The sequence below is a fragment of the Ursus americanus genome, chromosome 20 (assembly GCF_024610735.1).
Source record: "Ursus americanus isolate L20-20 chromosome 20, mUrsAme1.1.p, whole genome shotgun sequence".
Lineage (NCBI taxonomy): Eukaryota > Metazoa > Chordata > Mammalia > Carnivora > Ursidae > Ursus > Ursus americanus.
In genome coordinates, this window is record NC_142146.1 from 3,942,830 (window position 1) to 3,968,367 (window position 25,538).

The 25,538-nt window shown below is 36.1% G+C and overlaps 1 protein-coding gene across 36 annotated transcripts in view; it reads left to right on the forward strand.

Annotated features, from left to right (window-relative positions):
• The window catches only part of CLASP2 (cytoplasmic linker associated protein 2), a 175,634-nt gene that overhangs the window by 116,696 nt on the left and 33,400 nt on the right, over positions 1 to 25,538 (forward strand). For 21 of the 36 annotated variants that reach the window (XM_087870058.1, XM_045798314.2, XM_087870043.1 and 18 more), the window contains 6 exons: positions 921 to 1,165; positions 2,829 to 2,892; positions 13,499 to 13,662; positions 14,676 to 14,754; positions 14,887 to 14,937; positions 18,605 to 18,748. In XM_087870058.1, the coding sequence (XP_087726184.1) occupies positions 921 to 1,165; positions 2,829 to 2,892; positions 13,499 to 13,662; positions 14,676 to 14,754; positions 14,887 to 14,937; positions 18,605 to 18,748 (747 nt within the window). The remainder of the gene's footprint in view (positions 1 to 920; positions 1,166 to 2,828; positions 2,893 to 13,498; positions 13,663 to 14,675; positions 14,755 to 14,886; positions 14,938 to 18,604; positions 18,749 to 25,538) is intronic. The other 15 variants (XM_045798320.2, XM_087870060.1, XM_087870062.1 and 12 more) reach the window with 1 other exon arrangement.

Consider the following 25,538-nt stretch of genomic DNA (forward strand, 5'->3'; position numbering starts at 1 on the left):
CTGTTTTAAGTTATTATGCTTTTTAACATGTTTCATAGGAATGTCTTCACTGCTCATCAGCCTAAATTCAAATATCAGATTACATAAAGATACATTTCCAGTCGTTCCAAGGAAATCTCAAATAAGCTATTTACTCTGTCTCATTTCACTTTTATTATGCAAGGTATAATTAGCAGTTACATATATTAAATGATAAGCCTGAAGAAATCAAAGGAATCTAGATAGGCTTTCTTGCATTTATTGAAATAGATGGTATAGACCCATTGGGAAAAACATGGAGGACCCTCAAGGAGCTTGCCTCCTATAAATAATAGCAAGCAAAACAGGTTCTCATCATTCTTTGTCTGTGTTTCACTTCTGTAGGAGACATGAGGGTTGGGTACAAAGGAAGAAAGTGTGGCAAGAGAATTGGTAACAGATGTAAAAAGGGAGACTAGAGAAGAAGGCAGACAGGAAAAATAGAAGTCGTATAGGAAAATGTGTTTTCCTGATCCATTCTCATCCTTTAAAAAGTAATATTCTCTTCTTACCAATTCAAATTTCCAGTAGTTTCTGTTCATTTATAGTCTAGTAGTTCTTGGTTTCCATGAAAAAGAAAAGAGGCAAAAACCCACAATTTGACTCTTCCCACTTTAATATCCAAACTTCCATATAGCCTTATTCTGTTTCTACTATGTCCTGTGGTTTAAAAATATTTCGTCTACTAACTTCTAAAACATGTTTTCTGAAGCAAAACTAAATATTGATAATAAAATCAATTATCGATTGATATAACATTGATAATTTTATTATTACAGTGATTAGCCGCATGCTTGGTACTGATTTTAAAACAAAAACCAGTCTTTTTGTGGTCAGTCGAAATTATAAAATACCAGTATATTCTTTTGGCTACTGCTAATGAGAGCCTTTATGTATAACAGAAAAAACCTGCTCGAAGAAGATATGAATCATATGGAATGCATTCAGATGATGACGCCAACAGCGATGCATCTAGTGCTTGTTCAGAACGTTCCTATAGTTCTCGAAATGGTAGTATTCCCACATATATGAGGCAGACGGAAGATGTGGCAGAAGTCCTCAATAGATGTGCTAGTTCCAACTGGTCAGAAAGGAAAGAAGGCCTCCTGGGTCTGCAGAACTTATTAAAAAATCAGAGAACTCTAAGGTGAGTTGTGTTGTCTTAAAATAACTGTCCTGTCAGGTTAGCACTTTTCAACCTGCCTTTGTTTCCATAACATCTTAGAGAGATTAGTATGGGAACAGACTTGTTTTAAATTCAGAAGATGGCATCAGAATATTTTCCCAAGCTTCAGGACCATCTATACTATCTATACTAGAAATTTTTACTTAAAAGGAAACTTTATTCACAAATAGAAGTTCATGAAAAAAGGTATTAATTTTTTAAATTAAAAAAAATAATAAAGTATATGTAAGATTAAAACTGGCCAGTTTATTAAAATTCATTCCTGATAAGTTTTTCAGTGAGAGGAAAGAATGTTTATGCTCACTTGAACCTGAAGGTATATTCTCAGCGTTCATGTAATATGTGAGTCTTAGTGTAATACAAAATGGAATTGGAGTGAATTTCTCTTAACTTTATATTGCTTTTTAGTTTGTTCGATTTGGTTTGATTTGATTCGTTTTCCTTTTCTAATGGCTTTTACTTGCTTTTCGCCCCTAAATTCTTTATTGTCTTTAATCTGTGTAATGTTTTAAACTTCTCCAGTCAACCCCTTTTAAGAACCTAGATTCAGGGGACCCTGGGTGGCTCAGTCAGTTAAGCATCTGCCTTGAGCTCGGGTCATGATTCCAGGACCCTGCGATCAAGCCCCGCATAGTGCTCCTTGCTCAGTGGGGAGTCTGCTTCTCCCTCTGCCTGCTGCTCCCCTTGCTTGTCCTTTCTCTCTTTCTCTCTAATAAATAAATAAAATATTTAAAAAAAAAAAAGAACCTAGATTCAGATTATTCATAAGTTTGAGTGTAGTGGAAAAATTAGAGGGCTACTTCCTGACTTGATACCTGAAATCAGGGTTAGAGTTGCTGACTACATTTTTACTTTAGGAAGTATTATAACTATTTAATTTAAAATAGACATTCATCTGTGTACTGCCTAATATATTTTAATGTTTGCATATCACACTTCATGAATCATTACAGTAAATCATAATATTGTTCCTAACCCCATCAAGATTAGGTTAATATTAGGTTCAGTATATCATTATCAGTTGCAAGGGGTAGGCATAGTGTAGAAAGATTTTAGCCCTCAGGTGGCCAAATTTAAGAAAACATCTTAGCATTTAAAGGATAAAATTCGTGTGCTGGGAATGTCATTTGTACAGTTTCCCCTGTCATACTACATTAATGAAATATAGTTCTTTTTATAAAACTTCTAACTTTTAAAATAATTTGGGTTGCAACAGAATTATTGTTGCATTTGATAAATTTGTATTTATCCCTGATAAGTAAGTCCCACAAATTTTTTGATTTGGAGGACTGTTTTGTTTTGTTTTTTTTATAAGAAGCCTAATTATGGCTAAGGTTATTTTTAAATGAATTCTTCCTTCAGCAAGGTATTAATAAGCTACTTTTGGGGCACCTGGGTGGCGTAGTTGGTTAAGCATCTGACCTCGGCTCTGGTCATGATCTCAGGGTTATGGAATCAAGTCCTGCCCCTGTGCCCCCCTCCTTGGGCTCCCTGCTCAGCAGGGCATCTGCTTCTCCCTCTCCCTCTCCCTCTGCTCCTCCCCCTGCTTATGCTCTGTCTCTCTCTCAAATAAATAAATCTTGTAAGAAAAAGATATTAATAAGCTGCTCTATTATTTTGACAGTCGAGTTGAACTGAAAAGATTATGTGAAATTTTCACAAGAATGTTTGCTGATCCTCATGGCAAGGTATGTTTTAGTATTTAAGATTGTTTACTCCTATGGAATGTCATTTGTGGACTGCCAAAAAAAAAAAAAAGTAAAATAATAGCAAAGTACTGTAAGCCATTTTTGTTTTATTATTGCCCCAAAATGGTAATAGTCTTTTCAGACATAATTGAAATTGTTTGATATCATACATAATTTAGAAATTGCTCTCTGGTAACCATTTAAACTTTTCCAGAGATTGTCTAAGACTATAAGCTGAGGGGTATAGTAACAAGCATGACTCAGAATTAATCAAACTGAATGTGCTTGTATCACTAGAAACTTCTTACTGTTTGTAAAGGAAAAAAAATGGGTAAGTTGAAAAAAGGTCTTTTTAAGAACTTTTTATTGTTTTCTTCTTTTGCAGTGTTAATGTAAATATATTCTTACCTTAAAAGAGTAATTGTGTAGAAAAGAATTGCCATTAAATAACACAAAAGCACAAATTACCATGTTGGCCATAGTTTGGTAGTAACATTAAAAAAAAAATTTCGTATGTTGAAGTAGTCTATAAAAATTTTCAGAACACTGTTTAATTTTTAATGTTGATTAAAACATACTTCGTTTTAAGCACTTAGGCATAATCTGCATGTGTACCAGGAAATTTTGGTTCACCTTGCAGGATAGTTACTGTTGTAAAATGTATTTGGTTACTCTGTTTTCAGGAATGTGTCTGACAATGGTGAAACTTTATTGTCTTTTTTTTAGGTTACCAGTTGTCTGCATGAGAATTTCTAACCTAAGTGAGAGGGAGGTGTGGAAGGGAAATTATAAAAAAAAAATTAATGAATTTCACCTTATTTTTTTATTGTCTTCACTTTATTGTTGCACATATCATTCTCATTTTTTTCTATTTTTGATATTTTCATTATTTGCAACACTAAAGATAATAAAATCCCACTTTATATATAAACTAAAATCCAGCTAAAGATTATTAATTGCTTCTACTTTAAAAGTTTTCAAAGGTTATCCACTTTTTATCCAAGAATGCAAGATTCCATTACAGAGAAAGATGAAAAAACACTTCATAAGCAGTTTGTTTAAAATTTATAACTTTCAGGGGTGCCTGACTGCCTCAGTCAGTGAAGCTTTCAACTGTTGATCACAGGATCATGAGTTCAAACCCCACATTGAGCCTAGAGGAAATTAATTAATTAATTAATTAATTAATAAAACTTTCAAACTGCACATGTAGGTAACTGTACCATTTTACACTTACATTGCTACCACTAGTTACAGCTGTAGGACTTGCTTTAATACAAAAATTTCTATAAATCCTGAACACATTAATTGTTGATATATTTTCTTGGCAATATAAATCAAAGGACAAGAAAATTGTGATCTGGGTGGACCTCTTTTAAAAAACAATATTTTAGTAATTATCCGTGCAACTTTAAAAAATAGAATTTTTTTAAAGATTTTTTTTGTCAGAGAGAAAGAGAGCACAAACGGGGAGCAGCAGGCAGAGGAAGAAGCAGGCTCCCTGCTGAACAAGGAGCCCAATGTGGGACTTGATCCCAGGACTCTGGGATCATGACCTGAGCCGAAAGCAGACGCTTAACTGACTCAGCCACCCGGTGTCCGTAAAAAATAGAATTTTAAAACATCTTCAATAAGTGATATAATTCTTGCCTACTGGAAGGTATAAGACCAAGGCTGGATTATTTCTTGAAGTCCCAGTTTATTTTTTGCTAGGATAATAATACAGTTTGTTTGGATGCTAGAATTTATACGGTAATAAAAAACACTTTAAAGAGTCTCTTAGAGATTAAATAGGAAAGTTGAGTTTGATGTTGGGAAAGGAACTGAACTGAGCACATATGCTTGTCTTCCCTTAATAGACATCTAGAACCAGATACAGTCTTCCCTAGAATTGTCACGAAGGTGACTTTTTGGTTTTTCTTCATCAGGTTTTTTAACTATATGCAATTCTTACTGACCCATCTGGTTTTGTTTGTTTGATTAGGTTTTTGGCATTTTAGTTAGTTCAGTGAAGACCAATGCAATAGAAAGATTTTTGTTAATTTGTTTCTGCTTGACTTTTGTTCGGTGATTGTCTGTCAGAGGCTCTGCCAATGTAATTCATTAAGAATAAGCTGGAATGTCACCATACTGTGCTGAGTTTAAAATGTCAGGGTTTGGGGCACCGGGGTGGCTCAGTTAGTTAAGCATCTACCTTCAGCTCAGGTCATGGTCTGAGGGTCCTGGGACTGTCCTACGGCTGGCTTCAGGCTCAGTGGGGAGTTTGCTTGTCCTCCTCCCTCTGCCCCTTCACCCGCTCATACTCTCTCTCTCAAATAAATAAATAAAATCTTGTAAAAGAAAAATAAATAAAATGTCAGGGTTTGATTTGAGCTTTTGCATTATGTCCTGATATTATTAAAATAGCAGATCTCTCCCTCCCCATTTTTTAAATATATCTTTATAAAGTACCAACAGCTCCATCTCCAGGATCAAGCAACTGATTTTGATACTTTCTTTTCTTTCCAGATACAGTTTTGTTTTTTTATCAGAAGTAGGCCATTTTTTGTTCTGTAAAGGGCCAGATAGTAAATATTTGCAGCTTTGTTTGCTGTAAGGATCTCTGTCACCACTACCAAACTCTGCCATTGTAGCACAGAGGCATCTAGATAAACAATATGTAAACAAATGATTATGGCTGAGTTGCAAAAAAAACTTTATTTATGAACATTGACATTTTAAGTTTCATGTAAATTGCCTTTTTAAAAAAAACTTTTAAAATCATTTAAAAATGTAAAAACCATTCTTAACTTGCAGACTGAAGATTGCTGATCCCTGTTTTCTATGCTCAGTTCTGGGTTATTAACACTACAGTAGAAACATATGTCCAAAAACCTCTGCTGGCAGAGCTCATGCCACCAATTGAAGGTTAGGATTCTTTTTTTTTTTTTTTTTTAAGATTTTATTTATTTATTTGAGAGAGAGCACAAGCAGGGGTAAAGGCAGAGGGAGAAGCAGGCTCCCCGCTGAGCAGGAAGCCCTCTGCGGGGGCTCGATACCAGAACCCTGGGATCATGACCTGAGTCGAAGACAGACCCTTAACTGACTGAACCACCCAGGTGCCCTGAAGGTTAGGATTCTTAAAGGGAAAAAATGTACAGGCCCCTGGGTGAAACACCTGTGTGTTCCGGTATTTCCCTGCCATTCTCCATTACTGCTCAGTGCTGCCTTATAATCCTCCTCCTCTCATCTTTCTCTTCTGTTCTCCAAAGAGGCCATGTCAAATAGTTTCTCTCCTCAAAACTGCAGCCCATTCACCTCCCAACCTGTGTTATGCCCCAAGCATGTATCCTGGCTTCTTAGCTTACCTGGAAAATGGAAAGCATCAAACAGAAACTCTCATTTCCTGCCTCCAGACCAGCCATTGTAACTACACAGAAACCCATTTTTTCTACCCTCCCTCCTATTGAAATGGAAGGAGGTCTCACCTTGAAGCTGTTGTTAGCCACAATATTCTTTTGGTCCTAATTTTTTGCTGTTATGGTCTCATCTGCTTGGCTTCCGTGAGTTTCTCATAAATTCCATTTGCTGGTTGACATTTCTTTTTGTTATCAACTTTATTTTTGGTTATTCAATGTATCTTTTCTGTCTCCTTAAGGAATGTGATGTGTCTGTTGTTGAATTGCCTGTTGTGTCCCATCCAGTCTCCCTCACAGTCTTTGTCTTGCAGCACCTATCTCTCTGCGTGTTTTACTAAGTGTTGGTTCTGCATAGATTCTTGCCCTAGGCTCTCTTCTTTCATTCTGTACCTTATCTGAAGCTGCAGTTATCACTTGTTGTAACCTAATGACTCCCAAAAGTGTACTTCCAGCCCATATTTTTCTCTTATGCTTACTTAGTCACATGTCTTATCGGTCATCTTCAACCTCAAAACTACTCTTCCTCCTGTGTTGCTTGATCTCATTAGATGAAATCTCCATTCCCTCATTGCTCAAGTGAAGGTTTTGGGCATCATTCTGGAAGCTCACCTGATCCTAATTGATTCAGCCTTCTGACTGTCTCTCCATTCTCACTGCTAGTTCAGGGCACCGTGATCTTTAGCCTGTTGCACCTCCTCCACACCGCATCCTTCAGTAATCTCTCTATGAAAGGTAAATCTTCTCTTCCAGCTTAAAACCCTGCAATTACTACTCATTACCCTCAAAAAAATGTCAAACAAAGCCTATCATCTTACTTGTCGTTCCTTCCTAACTCTCACCCTAGCGTAGACTATGTCCATGTCCCCAAAGGAGCCATGCACTTTCTTCTCATAGCCTTGAAAAATGCTGTCAGGGACACTTCTTTGTCTTCCTCAAGCCTGGGTTAGCTCTCCACTACTAGTGAATTGTAGTCACTTAATCAGTAACTTCAACTGTCCTGAAACCTCACGGGGCAGAAACTGTCTGAAGCCTTCCCCCAGAATGGGCCACAGTGTTGAGGAGGAGACATCTCATACCACTAGCTTAGTTAGGTGAATTTTCTGTGTCTTTTTTAGGTTAAAATCAATATTTCAGTCTCTGTTAATACCTTCTGGATAATAGCCTGCTTCCATGATAACTGAAAGTTGTTCTCACTTAGGTCCAACACAATTGAGACTATCTACTGTCCTCAGCAGAAACAAGATACTTAGAGAAACGGGTTGTGGGCAGCCCCATCCACTTTCTACCATCTACTGTCATATAGGATCTCCTTCTCCAGCCCCCAGAATATTTCCCTCTTACATATTTTAGAATATCAGGCGAGCTTTAGTATACAGTGCAGCCACTCCAGAAAGGAAGGGCCAGGGGAGAGCTCTTTCTGAACACCGTTGAAATAGGTGCTGGATTTTTTCCTGGGACAGGATTGGCAAATATAGTTTGCAAGCTGAAATTACTTGATGCCTATAACTTGATAAACTTTTTTTAACCTCAAATACCAGTATGGAAATAAGTGGTGATAGATGATGATGTACGTATGACAGTAATTTAGAACATAAGCTGCAGATGTTTGATTTAAAGCCTGTTAATATTTTTCTAGAGAGATGGTACAACACTGTGATATCAAGTATGGATAGTAGAGCTAGACTACTTGGGTTCGAATTCTACCTCCAACCCTTATTAGCAGTGTGTGCCTTAGTTTCCTTATCTGTAAAATAGAGTTCATAGTAATACCTACCTCATAAGATTGTGAGGATAATTAAATGAGTTAATATATGTAAAACCCTAAGTACACACCAAACACTGTATAAGTTTTTTAAAACTAAGTTTGAAGAATGAAGGAGTTCAGGGAAGATTTTTATTTTGACTCCTCTAGAATCATTTTTTTCCCTCAAATGTATTAAGTGTCAGATGCCGAAAGTTACCTTATGTGTTCTGACATTTGCCTCTGAAGGAACTGTTTGAAAAGAGCCACCTTCACTGAGATGCATGTTTTGAAGTGGCATCTTATGATCTGTATTATCCTACCTCTTGAAGTCATACCATTGAGTCTTGAACAGCTAGGAATTCAATCTGTGGCTACTAAAATGGGACGCAGTTGGGTGCCCGGGTCGCATCTGGTCTCCTAAAGAGTGTTCTAGACAGCAGAGCTGGTTGCAGTCCTAGGATCAGGAGACCATAATGCACATCTTACCTGGGGAAAACTTAAAGTTGTAGTATAAACCGTTACTTTTTATTTCCAAACAACTGTAGTTGTTCTAAACCTTCACAGATATCACTTAACTTGTAAATGTTTCTTCTGAAGAGGAAAAAAATAAATTTAGATACTGAACTTCAGAAGTAAATGCTGGCACTGTTCAGAAATGGGGGCAGGTGTCTTAGTCTTAGATTCTTTCTAGAAGTTGAGCCTCAAGGATATTAGGGTCTGGAAAAGAAGTTGATTTTCTGGGTTTTGTTTTTAAATTTCTTTGGCAAGGACGTGAGGGAGAAACACAGGAAAATCACATGCTCTTCTCTCATACTATTCATTTAACTCTTGTTTTAAAAACTGTTTTGAGTTTATCATAAAACTTTGAAAAACATTTGTCACTTTTATTTTCTAAGTGTTTTTCTTCCATACAGGAACTTTGCATTGATGGCGACTAATTTGTGTGTTTTTCTTTTTTTTCTTTTTTTCTTTTTGCATGCTGTCCCCTGTGTTGGAACTCTCAATAGAGAGTAAGTTGGTTCAATATTTGTTGGAAACCTAACTTTACTGCATGACTGTGAAATTAACCCTTTTTCTCTATTTTTCTCTCCCGAAGAGTTCATGCAGTGTTGGACCCTTTGCAATCCACGAAATGCTATTTGCAGTTATGCAAACTGTCATTCTGTTTGGAGATGTGCTTTTTAATCTACTAATTAATCTAATTTGATTATGTTCTTCTGTTCTATATTTGATGACTGGCACACCTAAGATGTAGGTGAGATTGAGAAAAGACTGCCTCAACTGTAATAGCTCCAATATTACCACTGTTTTCCAATAAAGTACACTTGCGAGATATGTGGAATTATAAACTGATTCCATTGAAGGTTGGTTCCATCGAATTATAAAATAATTCCCAGGTTTCACAATTATTAAAAAAGTCTTTAGTCCCAACCCCCCCATAAGTACTTTCTAATATTCTATAAATGTCATTTCATGAAAGCAAACAGAACAGTTTATGGAGCAGTAGTTCTCAAATTTCTACTTTCCACTTCATTAATTTTAGAGAAGGAAATGGGAAGATATCAACGTCTAACAGTGAACTCTGTGATACGGCAGTCAAGTAAGAAATTTTATGTGAAATTCCAAATATATGTTTCAGATAGATGCTATATTATATAGGCATGTATCTTATTACTTAGTAAGTACTATTGATAGGATTTAAGTATTTTGAAAAGTGATAGAATTCTGTATGTGGAGTACTATAAATAACATGTCTACATTTTTGTTCATGTGAAGTCTCATTATATAATCAAAAGAAATTTCTACTTAGGAGAATCAGAGAAGTCTTCTTAAAGAAAATAGCAGTTCAGATCTTGGCAGGAACATAAACTTTGGATATGTCAGCATGAGAAGAAAGGGCCTCCTGGAAATGACTGGCATGAGTCCAGAGAAATGGGAGATGACAGAAAAGTTTATAGGAGAGAGAAAGAAGTTAATGTTGGCTGGGATGAAGGGAAGATATTATGCATCTTCCCTTGCCATTGAGAAAAAAGGGCTAGCTACCAATTACAGGGTAAGTTTCCACTTAAGAGAAAATCCTTACTCTTTAAGGAACTTTTTCTAACTTTGAACTTGGTTCTAATTAATAATGCAAGACTATATAAAAATAGAGGCTTTATTCTCAAATGTTGTATGTTCCAGATGAGAAAATGATGTAAATACAGAAAAAGTTAAATAGCACCATAAAGCTAGTCCCACAACAGGTTCCAACTGGCTATATTCTAACATGGTCTAAGAAGCTTTTTGGCTGGGACTTGAATGGTAAACTTTATAACAAGTCACATGCTGTGTGTAAATAGAGGGAGTATGGTAGGAAATCAGGAATGTGGTGAGATGTGCTCAGGGACAAAGACTTTGTTACCCGATAGTCCAAGTTCAGTTTGAAGAGTTAGAACATTGTCTAAGCATTTGAGACATTATTTTGTAGACTATTCTGTAGGCAGTGGAGGATTTTGTTTCTCTCAAAAGAATGATACCACAGTCTGATGGTGAGAAAGAAGCATGAGTTCGCCTGCTGCCTGTTCTGTGAATAAAGTTATATTGGAACACAGCTGTGCTCACTTGTTTGCATACTGTCTGTGGCTGTGCTACAATGGCAGAGTAGTTGTGATAAACGCTATATGACCTGCAAAGCCTAGAATATGTACTTACCTGGTCTCTTCCAGAAGTCCAGACTTGAGATCAGAAAGACCTGGTTCCTACAGTGATGGACAGATTTGGGAAAGGCCAAAAGAGAGCTATTTTAGAGGTCGTGGGGCCTATTAGGCTAGAGCGAAGTGGGCCTGTTAAGGAGCAGAGTGGGCCTGTTAAGGTCACACTTTTGATGAAAAGCAAATCAGGAAGAAGTCTGGCTCTTAATCACTGCATATTTAGAATTCAGAAGGAAAATGTTGGCAACAGAAATGAAAGACAGAAGGGAAATAATAAGAGGAAAGCAGTGGCAAGCTATAGAATGGCCAGGCATACTAAGCTAATGAAAAAGCTACTACTTTTCATGATTAGGAGATAATTGGTGGGAAGGAAACTGAAGGAGAAATTCTTGAGACTTTCTGTAGCTGTAAGCAAAGGATTTATATTGAGGAGACCGTACTGTAGAGAGCAAGAATCCAGAATAGAAAGATCAGTCTTAAAGAGGAATAAAATTGGCTCTCCCTTATAGAAACGATCATTAGAAGGATGGCTATAGAGGAAATGAAAGTGGGGGGAAAGTTAGTGGAAGAGTTTTATGTTGAATGACAGTAAAGTGTGGGTGAGGTAAGTTATCTCGTAATAGAGTGGATGGAACACAGCTGAAAGCCAGTTAACTTAGCTTTAAGTTGTGACCCAGCCATTCACTATGGAAACCTTGGACAAGTCACGTAATTTTCTGGTTCTCGATTTCCTGAGAACCAGATAAAATGGGAGAGTCAACTGAGGAATTCTAATGTTGATTTTGCTGTAGTAAAAGCTTAAAGTTGGAATCTTCAGGAAAAGAGGCAAGAGTTGAAATAAGATTAAAAGTGAATCAAAGAAATAGAGTGTTGTGCCTGGCAAACTAGGTTTAGGGGATGGGCAGAAAGCCCTGATGTGTCATGTTTGCTGTAATTTCTGAGGTGTAAATACCTCCCATCATGGCTAATTTCAAGCTCTCAATACCTTACGAAATTCCTGAATATTTAACAGTCGGCTTTCTAGGCAAGTACTAACTGAGTCCAACACACCACTGGACAGATTTGCCAGGTACCAACCAGTAGGAATGAGTACTAAATTAGCTACATGCATTTGTCCTAGAGTAGGTTTAATGGAATTCCTCAACAGTGTTCAAGGCCCTGAGGAGAAGCCAGAGGCCATTTAATTGAGACAGTGGGCCAAGTTTTAAATCTGAGAGAAGCCAGGTTTTAGGTGTGTTGGGGGAAGTGGGATGGAAGCTAATGATTCTGCATTGTGAATAAGAGCAGTGTTGAAGAGATACTGCCTGGGGATCAGAGAGAATTAGAAAATCTAAAGTAGTCATAGTTCCTGCTTTTAAACTTGCAGTGCATCTTGTGCAAATAGCTAAAGTGTATTTTTTTCTAAATCAGATTCAAATATTAAACCTTAGTTATAATTCTAATCAGGAAAAGCCTTCATTTCTAACATAAGAGAAAAAATGGTAGTCCATGTATAACTGCATAAAGGAAATTCAAGAATAAGATATATATTGAGAACAAAACTCTTTAATTCTCAATTTAGCAAAGTTTTGAGATTATTAACTTTTTTAAACCATAGTTTTTATAGTCTGTTGTGATTATACATTGTTTCATAATGTAATGGCTGACATTGGTCCTTAGAGTTTTTTTTCTTTTTTACCTAGAAATAAATTCTCCAGTGTGTTATTGAATTTCTTACAGAGATAGAACCTTAATGTTGGTCATTTTTCATAAGTATTTTAATGAGATGCATTACTTAAGAATATTAGCTTTCCTCTCCTTAAAATTTTTTATCTTATAACATTTTTAATTTTTTTATTTTTTATTTTTTTAAAGATTTTATTTATTTATTTGACAAAGATAGAGACAGCCAGCGAGAGAGGGAACACAAGCAGGGGGAGTGGGAGAGGAAGAAGTAGGCTTTTAGCGGAGGAGCCTGATGTGGGGCTCGATCCCAGAACTCTGGGATCACGCCCTGAGCCGAAGGCAGACGCTTAACCGCTGTGCCACCCAGGCGCCCCTATCTTATAACATTTTTTAAACTAGTAGATTAATATTGGAACCGAGTATAAAACCCATCAAGAGAAATGGAGACTAATAGTCATCAATGATTTTTTAGAAATCACTAAAATTAAGATGTAGATTTGTATCCTGAACTTACTTATTTTAGGTACGGTTACAGTTATCCCAGATCATTTAAAATTACATTTGGGGCAGTTTTAATAAATACTATATCTCATACCAAAAGAATCTGTTGACAACTGACATATTGAGAAATCTAGGAGTCTCTAATTATTAGCCTAATATGTCAGAATGTTCTTATACTTTAAGGTAGCTTTCAGCAAAGTCATCTTCTGATGAACTCAGTGCCACTCTTCCAAAGAGCTGAGGGCTGGTGAGGCTATCAGTAGGTAATTCCTTGCCCAAATTTCAGATAAAATGAAGTTCAGTTTAACCAGATGAAGCTGTGGCATCATGGACAACATTAGGTGTGCCAGCCATTATGGCCAGTTTCTTTACCAAGTGGTGCTGCATGGAATAGCTAATTGTTGAACTTCGGCAGAAGTTGGAGAGCAGTTCAAATGTACTCTTGTATCACAGAGTCCAATGAAAAGCAAGAGAGATTGTTTTTCTGCTTGGCTGCCAATCGCTGTGCCTCTGATTCCTGTATTCCCTTTCTGTTTAAGTTTTGAATTGATCACAAAGGTCAATATTCTCCTCCTTTTTCTCTCCCCTTCCCCATTTATCCACTGTAGGTATTCAGCATGTTTTTGGAGACTCTAGTGGATTTCATACAAGTCCACAAAGATGACCTTCAAGACTGGTTGTTTGTACTGCTGACACAACTATTAAAAAAAATGGGTGCTGATTTGCTTGGGTCTGTTCAGGCAAAAGTTCAGAAAGCCCTTGATGTTACCAGGTAATATTTTCTTCAGATACTTCAAGTTTATCCAGTAGTAATCAGGAATGTTTAGTTTCTGTGTTTAGATTTCTGAGTCCTTCCGACCCATTTAGGCTGCATGGGCTTCATTTGAAAATTGTTAATGATGCCCATTCACATGGGTATGTCTAATGCAGCATTGGTCTTTAAATCAAACACTGCCTTTCTTTTCTAAAACTCTCATGAACATTGGTTGAGTAATGCAAAGGTGGTATTTTATCTCAAATAGGGTGTTCAAAGCAGAGTTGAAGATCTTGTTCAGTCTAATGTAAATGTAAAAAATATTTCCTAAGTTTAAAAAGAATGTGTTATTATAGCACTTAAATATTCAGAATCTTTTTTCAGAAGATTCTGAACCAATGATATGTTTCTACTTTCTTGTGTAGATTGTTGAGATGACTTATTTCAAATACCCATTTACTAGGTTGAGGTGAGTCTAGAATTCAGATATTAGGTCTGTGGAAATATCTCTGATATTCAGCTTTTTTTTCTTTTACTTTTTTATTTTAAAGATTTTTTATTCATTTATTTTAGAGAGTACAAGTGGGGGGAGGGGCAGAGAGAGAGAGAGAGAGAGAGAGAGAATTTCAAGCAACTCCCCGCTGAGCACGGAGCCCCCACATGGGGCTCAGTCTCACGACTCTCAGATCATGACCTGAACTGAAATCAAGAGTCGGACCCTTAACCGACTAAGGCACCCAGGTGCCCCACAACTTTTTTTTCTGATTAAATCCATACTTGAGGCAAGATAGACCATTATTTACTACTATAGTGTTGCTGTTTAACCCCCAATAGGATATAGATTCAAATGTTCACATTGTTCTGGGAATAACTTGTATGCTGTACTACATAGACTATACCACTTACAGATACTACTTCATGCATGCTCTTTAAATGACATACTGTTTTGGTGTTAAGCATAATCTTTTGTTTACTTTGCTAAATGTTTACTTGATTAATTTTTGTTTTGCTTTGTTCTTTCCTTATTTCAGAGAATCTTTTCCAAATGATCTTCAATTTAATATTCTAATGAGATTTACTGTTGATCAGACTCAAACACCAAGCTTGAAGGTAAAAAATTGAAGTCTTTCAAAGACATTGTAAGGAACTGAAGTATTTTATTAATAAAGTTATGTTGATATTTGTATTTCTGTCCAATGAGAAGTTGTTCCATCAGTGGATTTTGTTTTTATAAACTTTCAGACAGTCAAGCCAGCACTTCGGGACCAGCTTCACTCTTTTTGGAGCTCCAAGGTTTTTTTGTTTTTGTTTTAATCTTCATTATCTCTTTTCTTAACTCTCTTTAAAAACTCTGCTGTGTTTCAGAGAATGTTTGTATGCATCTGATTTCAACTACTAACCTCTGTAAGCCCTTTAAGCATGCACAGATTTTATTTCAAATGTTACTCAATTGCCAGACTATCTCTCGGAGAAGCTTACTGGGGATTTCCATTTAGAGAGCAGCACAAATATGGCCATCTAACTCTAAGCTGGTAATGCAGACTTGCTCTATAAAGTCTTACCTAATTTTATGTTTGTGATTTCCCAATACTTTTTTTTTTAGTTTAGAAGTTTGAGTAGGTATTTTGGGCAAAATGTCAGTTTTGCCTTGTATTTATTTTACTAAACAAAAAATTTTAAGTTTAATCTCCCTGCTATTCTCCAGTTCTCCTTAACTTAAATAGTAACTTTTCTTTTTGCAATGTGATATTTCTAATGTGTGCATAAAATTTAGAATCAGGATTGACTTTCTCAATTATTATTAGCACACATTTTTTAATTTAAGTGAAAATGAGATGGATTCCAATTTGTGACTTAAAATAATTACTAGGCTTAACATAAAAGAAAAAATAATTTAATGGAAAAGCCCCTGAATTCTTTAGTAGAGATGTTTTCTTACTGAGTTTTATTAAAGGAGATTAAAGTCAGGGAAATAACAAGCATATGTGCATTTACAAGCCTTATATTTTTCTGCTCTCTTCTGCACGAAATATATTTCTACAAGCATTATTGCCCATGGATTGATTTTCCTTTAAGTTTCTGAATATGATTTTGCCTTAAAAATCACAATTATGTTTCTTACCAGGGTTGACTTACACTCAACACAATGTTAATTTCTCAGAGCTGCTTTGTGAAAGGGATTCCATCTATTTTGATTTTAAAATGTGACCTACAGAAGAAAAATCATTTACTCTATTTTATTGATAAATGTTTTGAACTCATTCTTTGACCTGGCTATTATGCAAGGCATTCCTAGGAATATAAAATCTACATTTTTTGTCATTATTATAATGCATGATAAACTGTAATAAGGGTTATGATTTAGGTACCAGGGGTAGGTAGGTATTCAAGTGCTGTTGAAAATGTATGTAGAGATACTTCATGGGCTAGTGGAAAGGGAGGTCTAAACCATTAGCTTAAGAAATAAGGGTGACTGGGGAGCTCAGGGAGAGAGTAAAGTTGTTGAATACCTAGAGAAAAAGACAGTGGGAGACAGAGAAATTAAAATTAGCTTTCCCATTGGAAAATGGAGACTGGAATTACAGACTGTTTCTCTAAAAGCCATATATGGCTTTTATATTTTATATATACATGCATTACATATTATATAAACATACACACAGGCAAAGCTATAGGGGAAAATCACTCTGCAACTCCTAAATTGATATTTTAGGATAACAAGGAAAAGTTAAATTGGAGCCATACCTATGCCAAAAATAAAAGTATCTTTCAGATGGGTGACAGATTAAGATTTAAAAACTATTCTGAACAGATTATAGAAAAACACAAACAACTTGAGTGTGAGATCTATAAAATTCTTCATTGAAAAAATGATGGATCTTTCAGTCATGTGGTTAAGTGTCAGAAAAGAAGCAATAGAATGGGGGAAATGGCAATACAGAGTGATTTTGAGTAAGTAATATTTTTAAAAATAATTTTGACCTTTTTTTCTGGGTTTCGCAGATATGCTGCAAAGTTATGCACACTTTAGCAGCAAGATAATTTTTCCTTCTCTGAAGAAGAATGCAAGTTTGTGTTATTAAAATTAGACTATATAAACTTGTGAAATATCCTACTTAAATCTAAACTTTCAAATGATTATGATGTGTGTATTGTGATTATTTTGCCTGGTGGTTTAGTAAACATACCTACTCTGTGAAACCCTTTAAAACTTTATGTGCCTCTCTGAATTGCCAAGACACTGCACTAGTTGAATCTCACAGAGCACAAATAAATATATTCAACTATTGCTGGTGGCAAATTGAAAACAAACTACATTGATGTTCATTCTTTGATTTACTATTTCCACCTTTTAGTTATTCACACTGATAAAAGGTGACATGGCTTCAAGAATCCAGAATGTTAGGTGCTGCTGTAATTTATTGGGCCTGCTACTGCAAAATTAACCATAAGTCTCTTTCCCTCTCCACTGTACATTTTACCTGAGATGGCTGATAGATTAACTCTAAATTTTTTAAATAATCTCTTAAAGTTATAGTTACTTCTTAAAATTTATTCATTTTGAAATGAATGTAATCACTTTTTTCTTTTAAAAAGATTTTTTTGAGATGTATTTATTTTAGAGAGAAACAGCATGCCCAAGAGAGGGGGGAGAGGGAAAGAGAGAGAGAGAGGGAGAGAAGCAGACTCCCTGCTGAGCACAGAGCTCAGTCCCACAGCCCCGAGACCACAACCTGAGCCAAAATCAAGAGTTGGATGCTTAACTGACTGAGCCACCGAGGCGCCCCCTTTTTCTTTTATAAACTGGAATCAGAAGGGGGAAAATGTACAAGAGTCAGAACCTTATTTTAACACATCACTTCCTATATATTAACTTGGCACAGTACTTCCCAAGGACCTTATTTGGGTTGAGTGAGACAAGCGGCATCTTAAGATCAATAACAAGGGAAGAAAGATCAATAACAAGGGAAGAAAGATCTTAATCTTTGGCAACATATTTTTAGAGTTGCTGTTTTAATCATACATGTAAACCTTCCAAGTCAGCAAATCAGTGTTTAATACATGTTCACCATCTGCTGTATCCAAAGGACTGTACACTATGCCAGATGCCATTTCTAAAGTACACTAGCAGAGTCCTTTAGAACCATTATTTACAAATCCTAGAATGTTAGAAGATGTGACAGTCGTTCTCAACCTGTTTTTCTGCTGCAACATACCTGAGAGAAAGGAGATGATTTAACAGTGGCTTACTCTAAGGATTACAAAGGCCGAGCATAAGGAAGAAGCATGTGAGCTTTTCCTCACCTCCTGCTGATTTTGAAGCCTGCATTCGACCACACACCTACCTACCATGCACCCAAGCATCAGGAATTACAAATAAGTGTTGTATTTTCTCCAGTGGTACTTCGTAAAACTTTTTTGTGACACTTCTTTTGAAAGGTAGTAGTTCTAGCAGTTGATGGACCTCTCAAGGAACATGATCTCATTGGGTGAATGTTACTGTATGTTTGGGGGAAAACCTGTATTGTCCATCTCAATTACATACTTGATTTATGATACCTTATTTCCAGAATACTTTTGGTTCATTTCCCCAAAAGCCAAATTACACTTAATTTATAAAGACTGACTCCCAGGGAAATCTAGACAAGAGTCAGCTGTAAGCTCTGAAGGCCAGCTCAAGGAAAAGGGTCTAATCTTGTCAAGAGAGTCTTCAGCAGTTGTTTGGATGCAGGGGATGAAACACCCGGGACTTAAAAGTTCTGCTATATGTGAAAACAAAAATCCATATTACCATGTATTTGTACCTCAGGTATGTAGGTGGTTATATAATTTCTTTTTTATTGTTGATGCTGTTTCATTTTGTATTGGTCGAAAAAATAATCGCCTAATTGTTTCTGAAGTGTTGTCCATATCCCGCAGTAACCATCTGATTGTCCTCTCATTGTGCTTACCTCTGTAGGTGAAGGTTGCTATCCTTAAATACATAGAAACTCTGGCCAAACAGATGGATCCAGGAGATTTTATAAATTCCAGTGAAACTCGCCTGGCAGTGTCTCGGGTTATCACTTGGACAACAGAACCCAAAAGTTCTGATGTTCGGAAGGTATGTTTTAATTTAAGGTTTAAAAGGTAAATTAAAAAAGCAAGTCAGTCGTTTTGGATTGCCAATGAATAAGGAGCTACTATTTCAGAACATTGCCAGTTAGTATTGAGTTATTTACCTTGTGACATGAAGACTTTTTTTTTTAATCTTCTCTTTTAAATTATTTAAATTTTATCCAGTTAATATGAGTATAATATTAAAAATAACTGTCCTCGGGCACCTGGGTGGCTCAGTCGGTTAAGCATCTGATTCTTGGTTTCAGCTTAAGTCATGAACTCGTGAGTCATGAGATCAAGCCCTGAGTCAGGCTCCAAACTCAGCAGGAAGTCTGCTTGAAGATTCTGTCCCTCTGCCTTTTCCCCCTCTCCCATGCATGCGTGCTCACTCTCTGTCTCTCTCTATCTCAAATAAATAAATAACTTTTTAAAAAAAATAACCTAAAAATAACTGTCCTGGGGTGCCTGGGTGGCTCAGTCGGTTAAGCATCCAACTCTTGATTTCAGCGCTGGTCATGATCTCAGGGTTGTGAGATTGAGCCCTGCATTGGGCTCTGCACTGGGCATGGAGCCTGCTTAAGATTCTCTTTCTTCCTCTCCCTCTGTCCCAACCCCCAAAAATGAAAAAATAAAAAATAAATGTCCTTGCCACAATCTTCCCAACCTCTAATCTTGTAACCATTCAAAATATAGTCGACCCTTGTTAGTATCCAAAATATATAAAGAACTTATATAACTCAACATCCAAAGAACAAATAATCCAACTAAAAAATGGGCAGAAGACACAAACAGACATTTCTCCAGAGAAGACATACAGATGGCCAACAGATACGTGAAAAGATGCTTCACATCACTCATCATCACAGAAATCCAAATTAAAACTACGGTGAGTTATCACCTCATATCTATCAGAATGGCTAAAGTCAAAAACACAGAAAACAAGTGTTGGCAAGGATGTGAAGAAAAAGGAACCCTCTTGTATGGTTGGTGGGAATGCAAATTGTTGCAGCCACTGTGGAAAACAGTACGGAGGTTCCTCAAAAAATTAAAAACAGAACTTCCCTATGACCCAGGAATTGCAATATTGGGTATTTACCCAAAAAATACAAGAACACTAATTCAGAGGGATACGTGCACCCATATGTTTATAGCAGCATTATTTATAATAGTCAAACTATGGAAGCAGACCACGTGTCCACTAATTAGATGAATGGATAAAAAAGAGGTGGTATGTATATACACACATATATGTAAATATATAATGGAATGTTATTCAGCCATAAAAAAGAATGAAGTCTTGCCATTTGAACAACATAGATAAAGCTAGACAGTATAATACTAAGCAAAGTAAGTCAGGAAAAGACAAATACCATATGATCTCACTCATGTGGAATTTAAGAAACAAAACAAAGGGGGGAAAAGAGACAAACCAAGAAACAGACTTTTAATTACAGAAAACAAACTGATGGTTACCAGAGGGGAGGTGGGTGAGGGGATGGGGGAAATAGGGGAATGGTGATTAAAGAGTACACTTAACATGATCAACAACAACAAAAATGAAACAAAAAACAAAATGTAGTTAGTTGACCATTGAACAATACAGATTTGAACTGTGCTGGTTCACTTACACGCAGTTTTTTTTTTTACAGTATAAATGTATTTTCCTTATGATTTTCTTAACATCTTTAGTTTATTGTAAGAATACAGTATATAATACATATATATATAATACATATATAATACATATAGCATACAAAAGGTGTGTTAATCAGCTGTTTACATTACCACTAAGGCTTCTAGTCAACCGTAGACTATTAGCAGTTACGTTTTGGGGGAGTCAAGTTATAAAAAATGGAGAGACTTGACTGTGCGGGAGGTTGGTGCCCTTAACCCCTGTGTTCAAGGGCCAACTATAGTCCAAATCTTTCCTCTTGCAGGTACCAATGTATTTCATATAAGAATTTACAGTATTTCTTGATTTACTCATTATAGGCATTATCTGTTGGTCTATTGATAAATTTAGCCATTATGTAGCTTTCTATCTACCTTTGTACATAAGAACTTAGCTTTAGGGATGCCTGGGTGGCTCAGTCGGTTGGGGTCTGCCTTCGGCTCAGGTCGTGATCTCAGGGCCTAGGATCAAGCCCTACATCAGGCTCCTTGCTCAGCGGGGAGCCTCCTCCTCCCTCTGCCTGCTGCTCCCCCTGCTTGTGCTCCCTCTCTCTCTCTCTTTCTTTCTCTCTCGGACAAATAAATAAAATCTTAAAAAAAAAAAAAAAGTACCTTTACCATACCATTCCCACATCCTTCCCTATATCTTTCCCCATAATCTTCAGAATACTTAGGAATCAACCATTGTTATTGATACAAAAGATTTACCTTTTGACTGTGGAAGTATTCACTCCTATTACCAAGTGGTTTATTGCTACCTCCATTCTTAAAGAAGCTTTGTTGTGGTATAAATAATTTGCCTTGTTTTTCATTTGCCTGGGATTTTTTTAATGTTTTACTGTCTGTTCATATTTTCAACATCTCTGTAACATGCTTACGGGTAACATTTTGCATATGCCAAAAACATAAGTTATTTATTTCTCCTTTCTAGATCTTCTGTTCTTTTCATCATCTTCCTGAGATTCACCCCTAATTTTTCATTTCTCACATCCTATATATAGCTCTTTTTACTCTCTTCCTTTGTGAATCATTTTCTTCAATATTTGCTGCAAAGAAGCACATAGAATATACGTTTTATGACTTTTATTTCTAATGGTGGACACTTTACCCAACAGAAGCAGAATATACATTCTTCTTAAGTGTACATGGAACAGTCTCCAGGATAAGACCATATGCTAGGCGATAAAACAAACCTCAATAGTTTTCTTAAAAGGATAAAAATAATGCAAAGTATGTTTTCTTACCACAATGGAATGAAATTAGAAATCAATAACAGGGAAATTTGGGGAGCTCACAAATACATGGAAATTAAACAAATTATTCCTAAATCACCAGTGGATCAAAGAAGAAATCAAAAGGGAAATTAGAAAACGCAGTGAGGTGAATGAAAATGAAGATGTGACATACCAGAACTTAGAGGATGCAGCTAGAGCAGTGCTTAGAGTGAAATTTATTTCAATATAATATTTCAATATATAATGCCTGTAATAATAAAGAACAAAGGTCTCAAATTAGTAACTTTGACCACTACCTTACGACACTGGAAAAGAAGAACAAACTAACCCTAAAGTAAGCAGAAAGACATAATCAAAATTAAAGCACAAATTGGGTGCCTGGCTCAGTTGGTAGAGCATGTGATTCTTGATCTTAGGGTCGTGAGTCCATTTTGAGCATGGAGCCTGCTTAAAAAAAGAGAGATTTAAGTACAAATTAAGACAAAAACAATAATCAGTGAAACTAAAAGCTGGTTTTTTGAAAGGTCAACAAAACTGGCAAACTTTTAATGGGATTAACCAAGAAGAAAAGAGATTAAAATTACTAGAATTAGAAATGAAAGAGGAAATATGACCAACCTTACAGAAATAAAAAGAATTGTAAAGGAATATTATGAATAATTATGTGTCAGTAACCTCGATGAAATGAACAAATCCCTAGAAAGATGTAGACTGCCAAAACTGACTCAAGAAGAAATGGACGTTAATAGGACAAGTAAGAGATGACTTAGTAATCAAAAAACTCCCTGTGCAGAGAAGCCAAGCTCAGATGGCTTCACTGGTGAATTCCACCAAACAAATTACTACCAATTCTTTAGAAACTCTTCCCCAAAAAAAGAGAAGGAACACTTTCTAATTCATTGTGTGAGGGCAGTAGTACCTTGGTGCCAAAACCAGATAAAGACACACACACACACACACACACACACACACACACACACATACACACACTATAAGCTGATACCATTTACAAATATGGATGCATTTAATCCTTGACAAAATACTAGCAAACTAAATCCTGAAACATATAATAAAGAGAATTATATACCATGACCAAGTAAATGGGATTTATCCCAGGAAAGCAGGGTTAAATTACATCTGAAAGTCTATTAATATAACCACCATATCAATCAAAAGACAAAAAAACACATGATTATATCAATAGAAAAGGCACCTGATGGTTCTCCTCGCTGGCTCAGTCAGTGGAGCATACAGCTCTCAGGGTTGTAAGTTCAGGCCCCACATTAGGTGTAGAGATTACTTAAAAATAAAATCTTTAAAGAAGAAAAAGAAAAGGTATCTGGCAAAATCTTAGTATCCTTTCATGATTTAACAATAAATAAATAACATAAAAACTAACAATGGAAGGAACTTTCTCAACCCAGTAGAGAACACCTGCAAATATCCACAGCTCAACTTATGGTGAAAGACTGGATCCTTCAAAATTAGCAAGGCAAGTATGTCTGCTCTATTTCTGTTCAACATACACTATACAATTCACTATATACTTTCATTACACTATACTCTGGTCCAAGTGTGCAATACTGGCATGTCTAAAAATGTACAAATGATTTCTGTATCTATTCAACTGGGGGTTCTAGCCAGGGGAGTTGGGGAAGAAAAAAAAAAATAAAAGGCATCTAGACTGTAAAGAAGAAGTTAAACTATTTGCAATTGCAGATGATATGATCTTGTGTAGAGAAAATCCTAAGGAATCATTAAAAAACTATTAGAACTAATAAGTTCATCAAGTTTGCAGGATATAAAACAGTGTACAGAAATCAATTATATTTCTAAACCCTTGCTATGAGCAATCCAAAAATGAAATTAGGAAAAGAATTTAATTTGCAATAGCATCAAAAAGATTAAAATCTATAGGAATACATTTAACAAAAGAAGTGCCGAATTTATATAGAAACTACAGAATAGTTTTGGAAGAAATTAATGATTTAAATAAACTGAAAAACATTCCCTGTTCATGGATGGGAAGACTCAATATTGTTAAGATGGCAGTACTGCCCAAAGTGATCTACAGGTGAAATGTAATCCCTATCAAAATCCCAGAAATTTTAGAAATTTACAAGCTGATTCCAAAATTCATATGGAATTGTAAGGGTTCCATAATAGCCAAAACAATTTTGAAAAAGAACAAAGTAGGAGGACTTCACACTTCCTTATTTCAAAACCTAGTATAGGCATATACCTCAGAAATACTGCAGATTCAGTTCCAGACTACTGTGGTAAAGCCAAGTGACATGAATATTTTCATTTCCCAGTGTATATAAAAGTTATCTTTGGGGCGCCTGGGTGGCACAGCGGTTAAGCATCTGCCTTCGGCTCAGGGCGTGATCCCGGCGTTATGGGATCGAGCCCCACATCAGGCTCCTCCACTATGAGCCTGCTGCTTCCTCTCCCACTCCCCCTGCTTGTGTTCCCTCTCTCGCTGGCTGTCTCTATCTCTGTCAAATAAATAAAATCTTTAAAAAAAAAAAAGTTATCTTTGCACTATGCCATAGTCTAGTAAGTGTGGGATAGCATTATGTCTAAAAAAATGTACATACCTTAATATAAAAAAATGCCAAAGAAATGCTAACCATCATCTAAGAATTCAGAGTCCTAATCTTTTGGCAGGTGGAGGGTCTTAATGTTTACTGATCAGGTTGGGGTGGCTGTGGCAGTTTCTTGAAAGAAAGCAGCAGTGGTGGAAAACAGTATGGAGATTACTCAAACAGAAATAGGAATACCATATACACTACTGGGTATTACCCAAAGAAAATGAGAACACTAATTTGAAAAGATATTTGCACCCCTGTGTTTATTGCAGCATTATTTGCAGCATTATTTACAATAGCCAAGGTAATGGAAGCAATTCACGTGTCTGTTGATAGATGAATGGATAAAGAAGATGAGGTATTCATATATAGTGGACTATTAGCAGCCATAAAAAAGGATGAGATCTTGCCATTTGCAACAGCATGGATAGGCCTGAAGGATATGCTAAGTGAGATAAGTCAGACTGAAAAACACAAATACCATGTGATTTCACTTATGTGGAATCTAAAAAAACAAATTATTAAACAAAAAGCAGAATCAGACCATAAATATAGAAAACAAACTGATGCTTGACGGAGGGAAAGGGCTGGGGGACGGAGAAGACGGGTGAAGGAGAATGGAAAATACAGGCTTCCAGTTATGGAATGACTAAGTCATGGTTATAAGAGGCACAGCACAGGAAATATAATCAGTGATGTTGTAATGGTGTGTGGTGATAGATGGTAGCTACACTTGTGGTGAGCATAGCATAACATAGAGAAGTTAAATCATCATGTTGTACACCTGAAACCAATGTGACATTGTGTGTCAGCTATACTCAAGTTTTAAAAATTATTTTTAAATAGTTCAAAATAAATCAAAATAAAGATCATTTAAAATTCATTTAAAAAAATAAGAGATGAAGTTTGCTGCATCAGTCAGCTCTTCCTTTTACAAACGATTTCTCTGTAGTATGAGATGCTGTTTAATAGCATTTTACCTGCAGAATTTCTTTCAGAATTGGAGTCAGTCCTCTCAAACCCTGCTGCTGCTTTACCAACTAGTTTATGTAACATTCTGAATCCTTTGTTGTTATTTCAGTAGTCTTCACAACATGTTCACCAGGAATAGATTCCATCTCAAATAACACTTTCTTTCCTCATCTTTAAGAAGCAACTCCTCATCTCTTCCAGTTTTGTCATGAGATCGCAGCAATTCAGTCACATCTTAAGGCTTCACTTCTTTTTTTTTTTTTTTTTTTTAAAGATTTTAATTACTCATTCGACAGAGATAGAAACAGCCAGTGAGAGAGGGAAC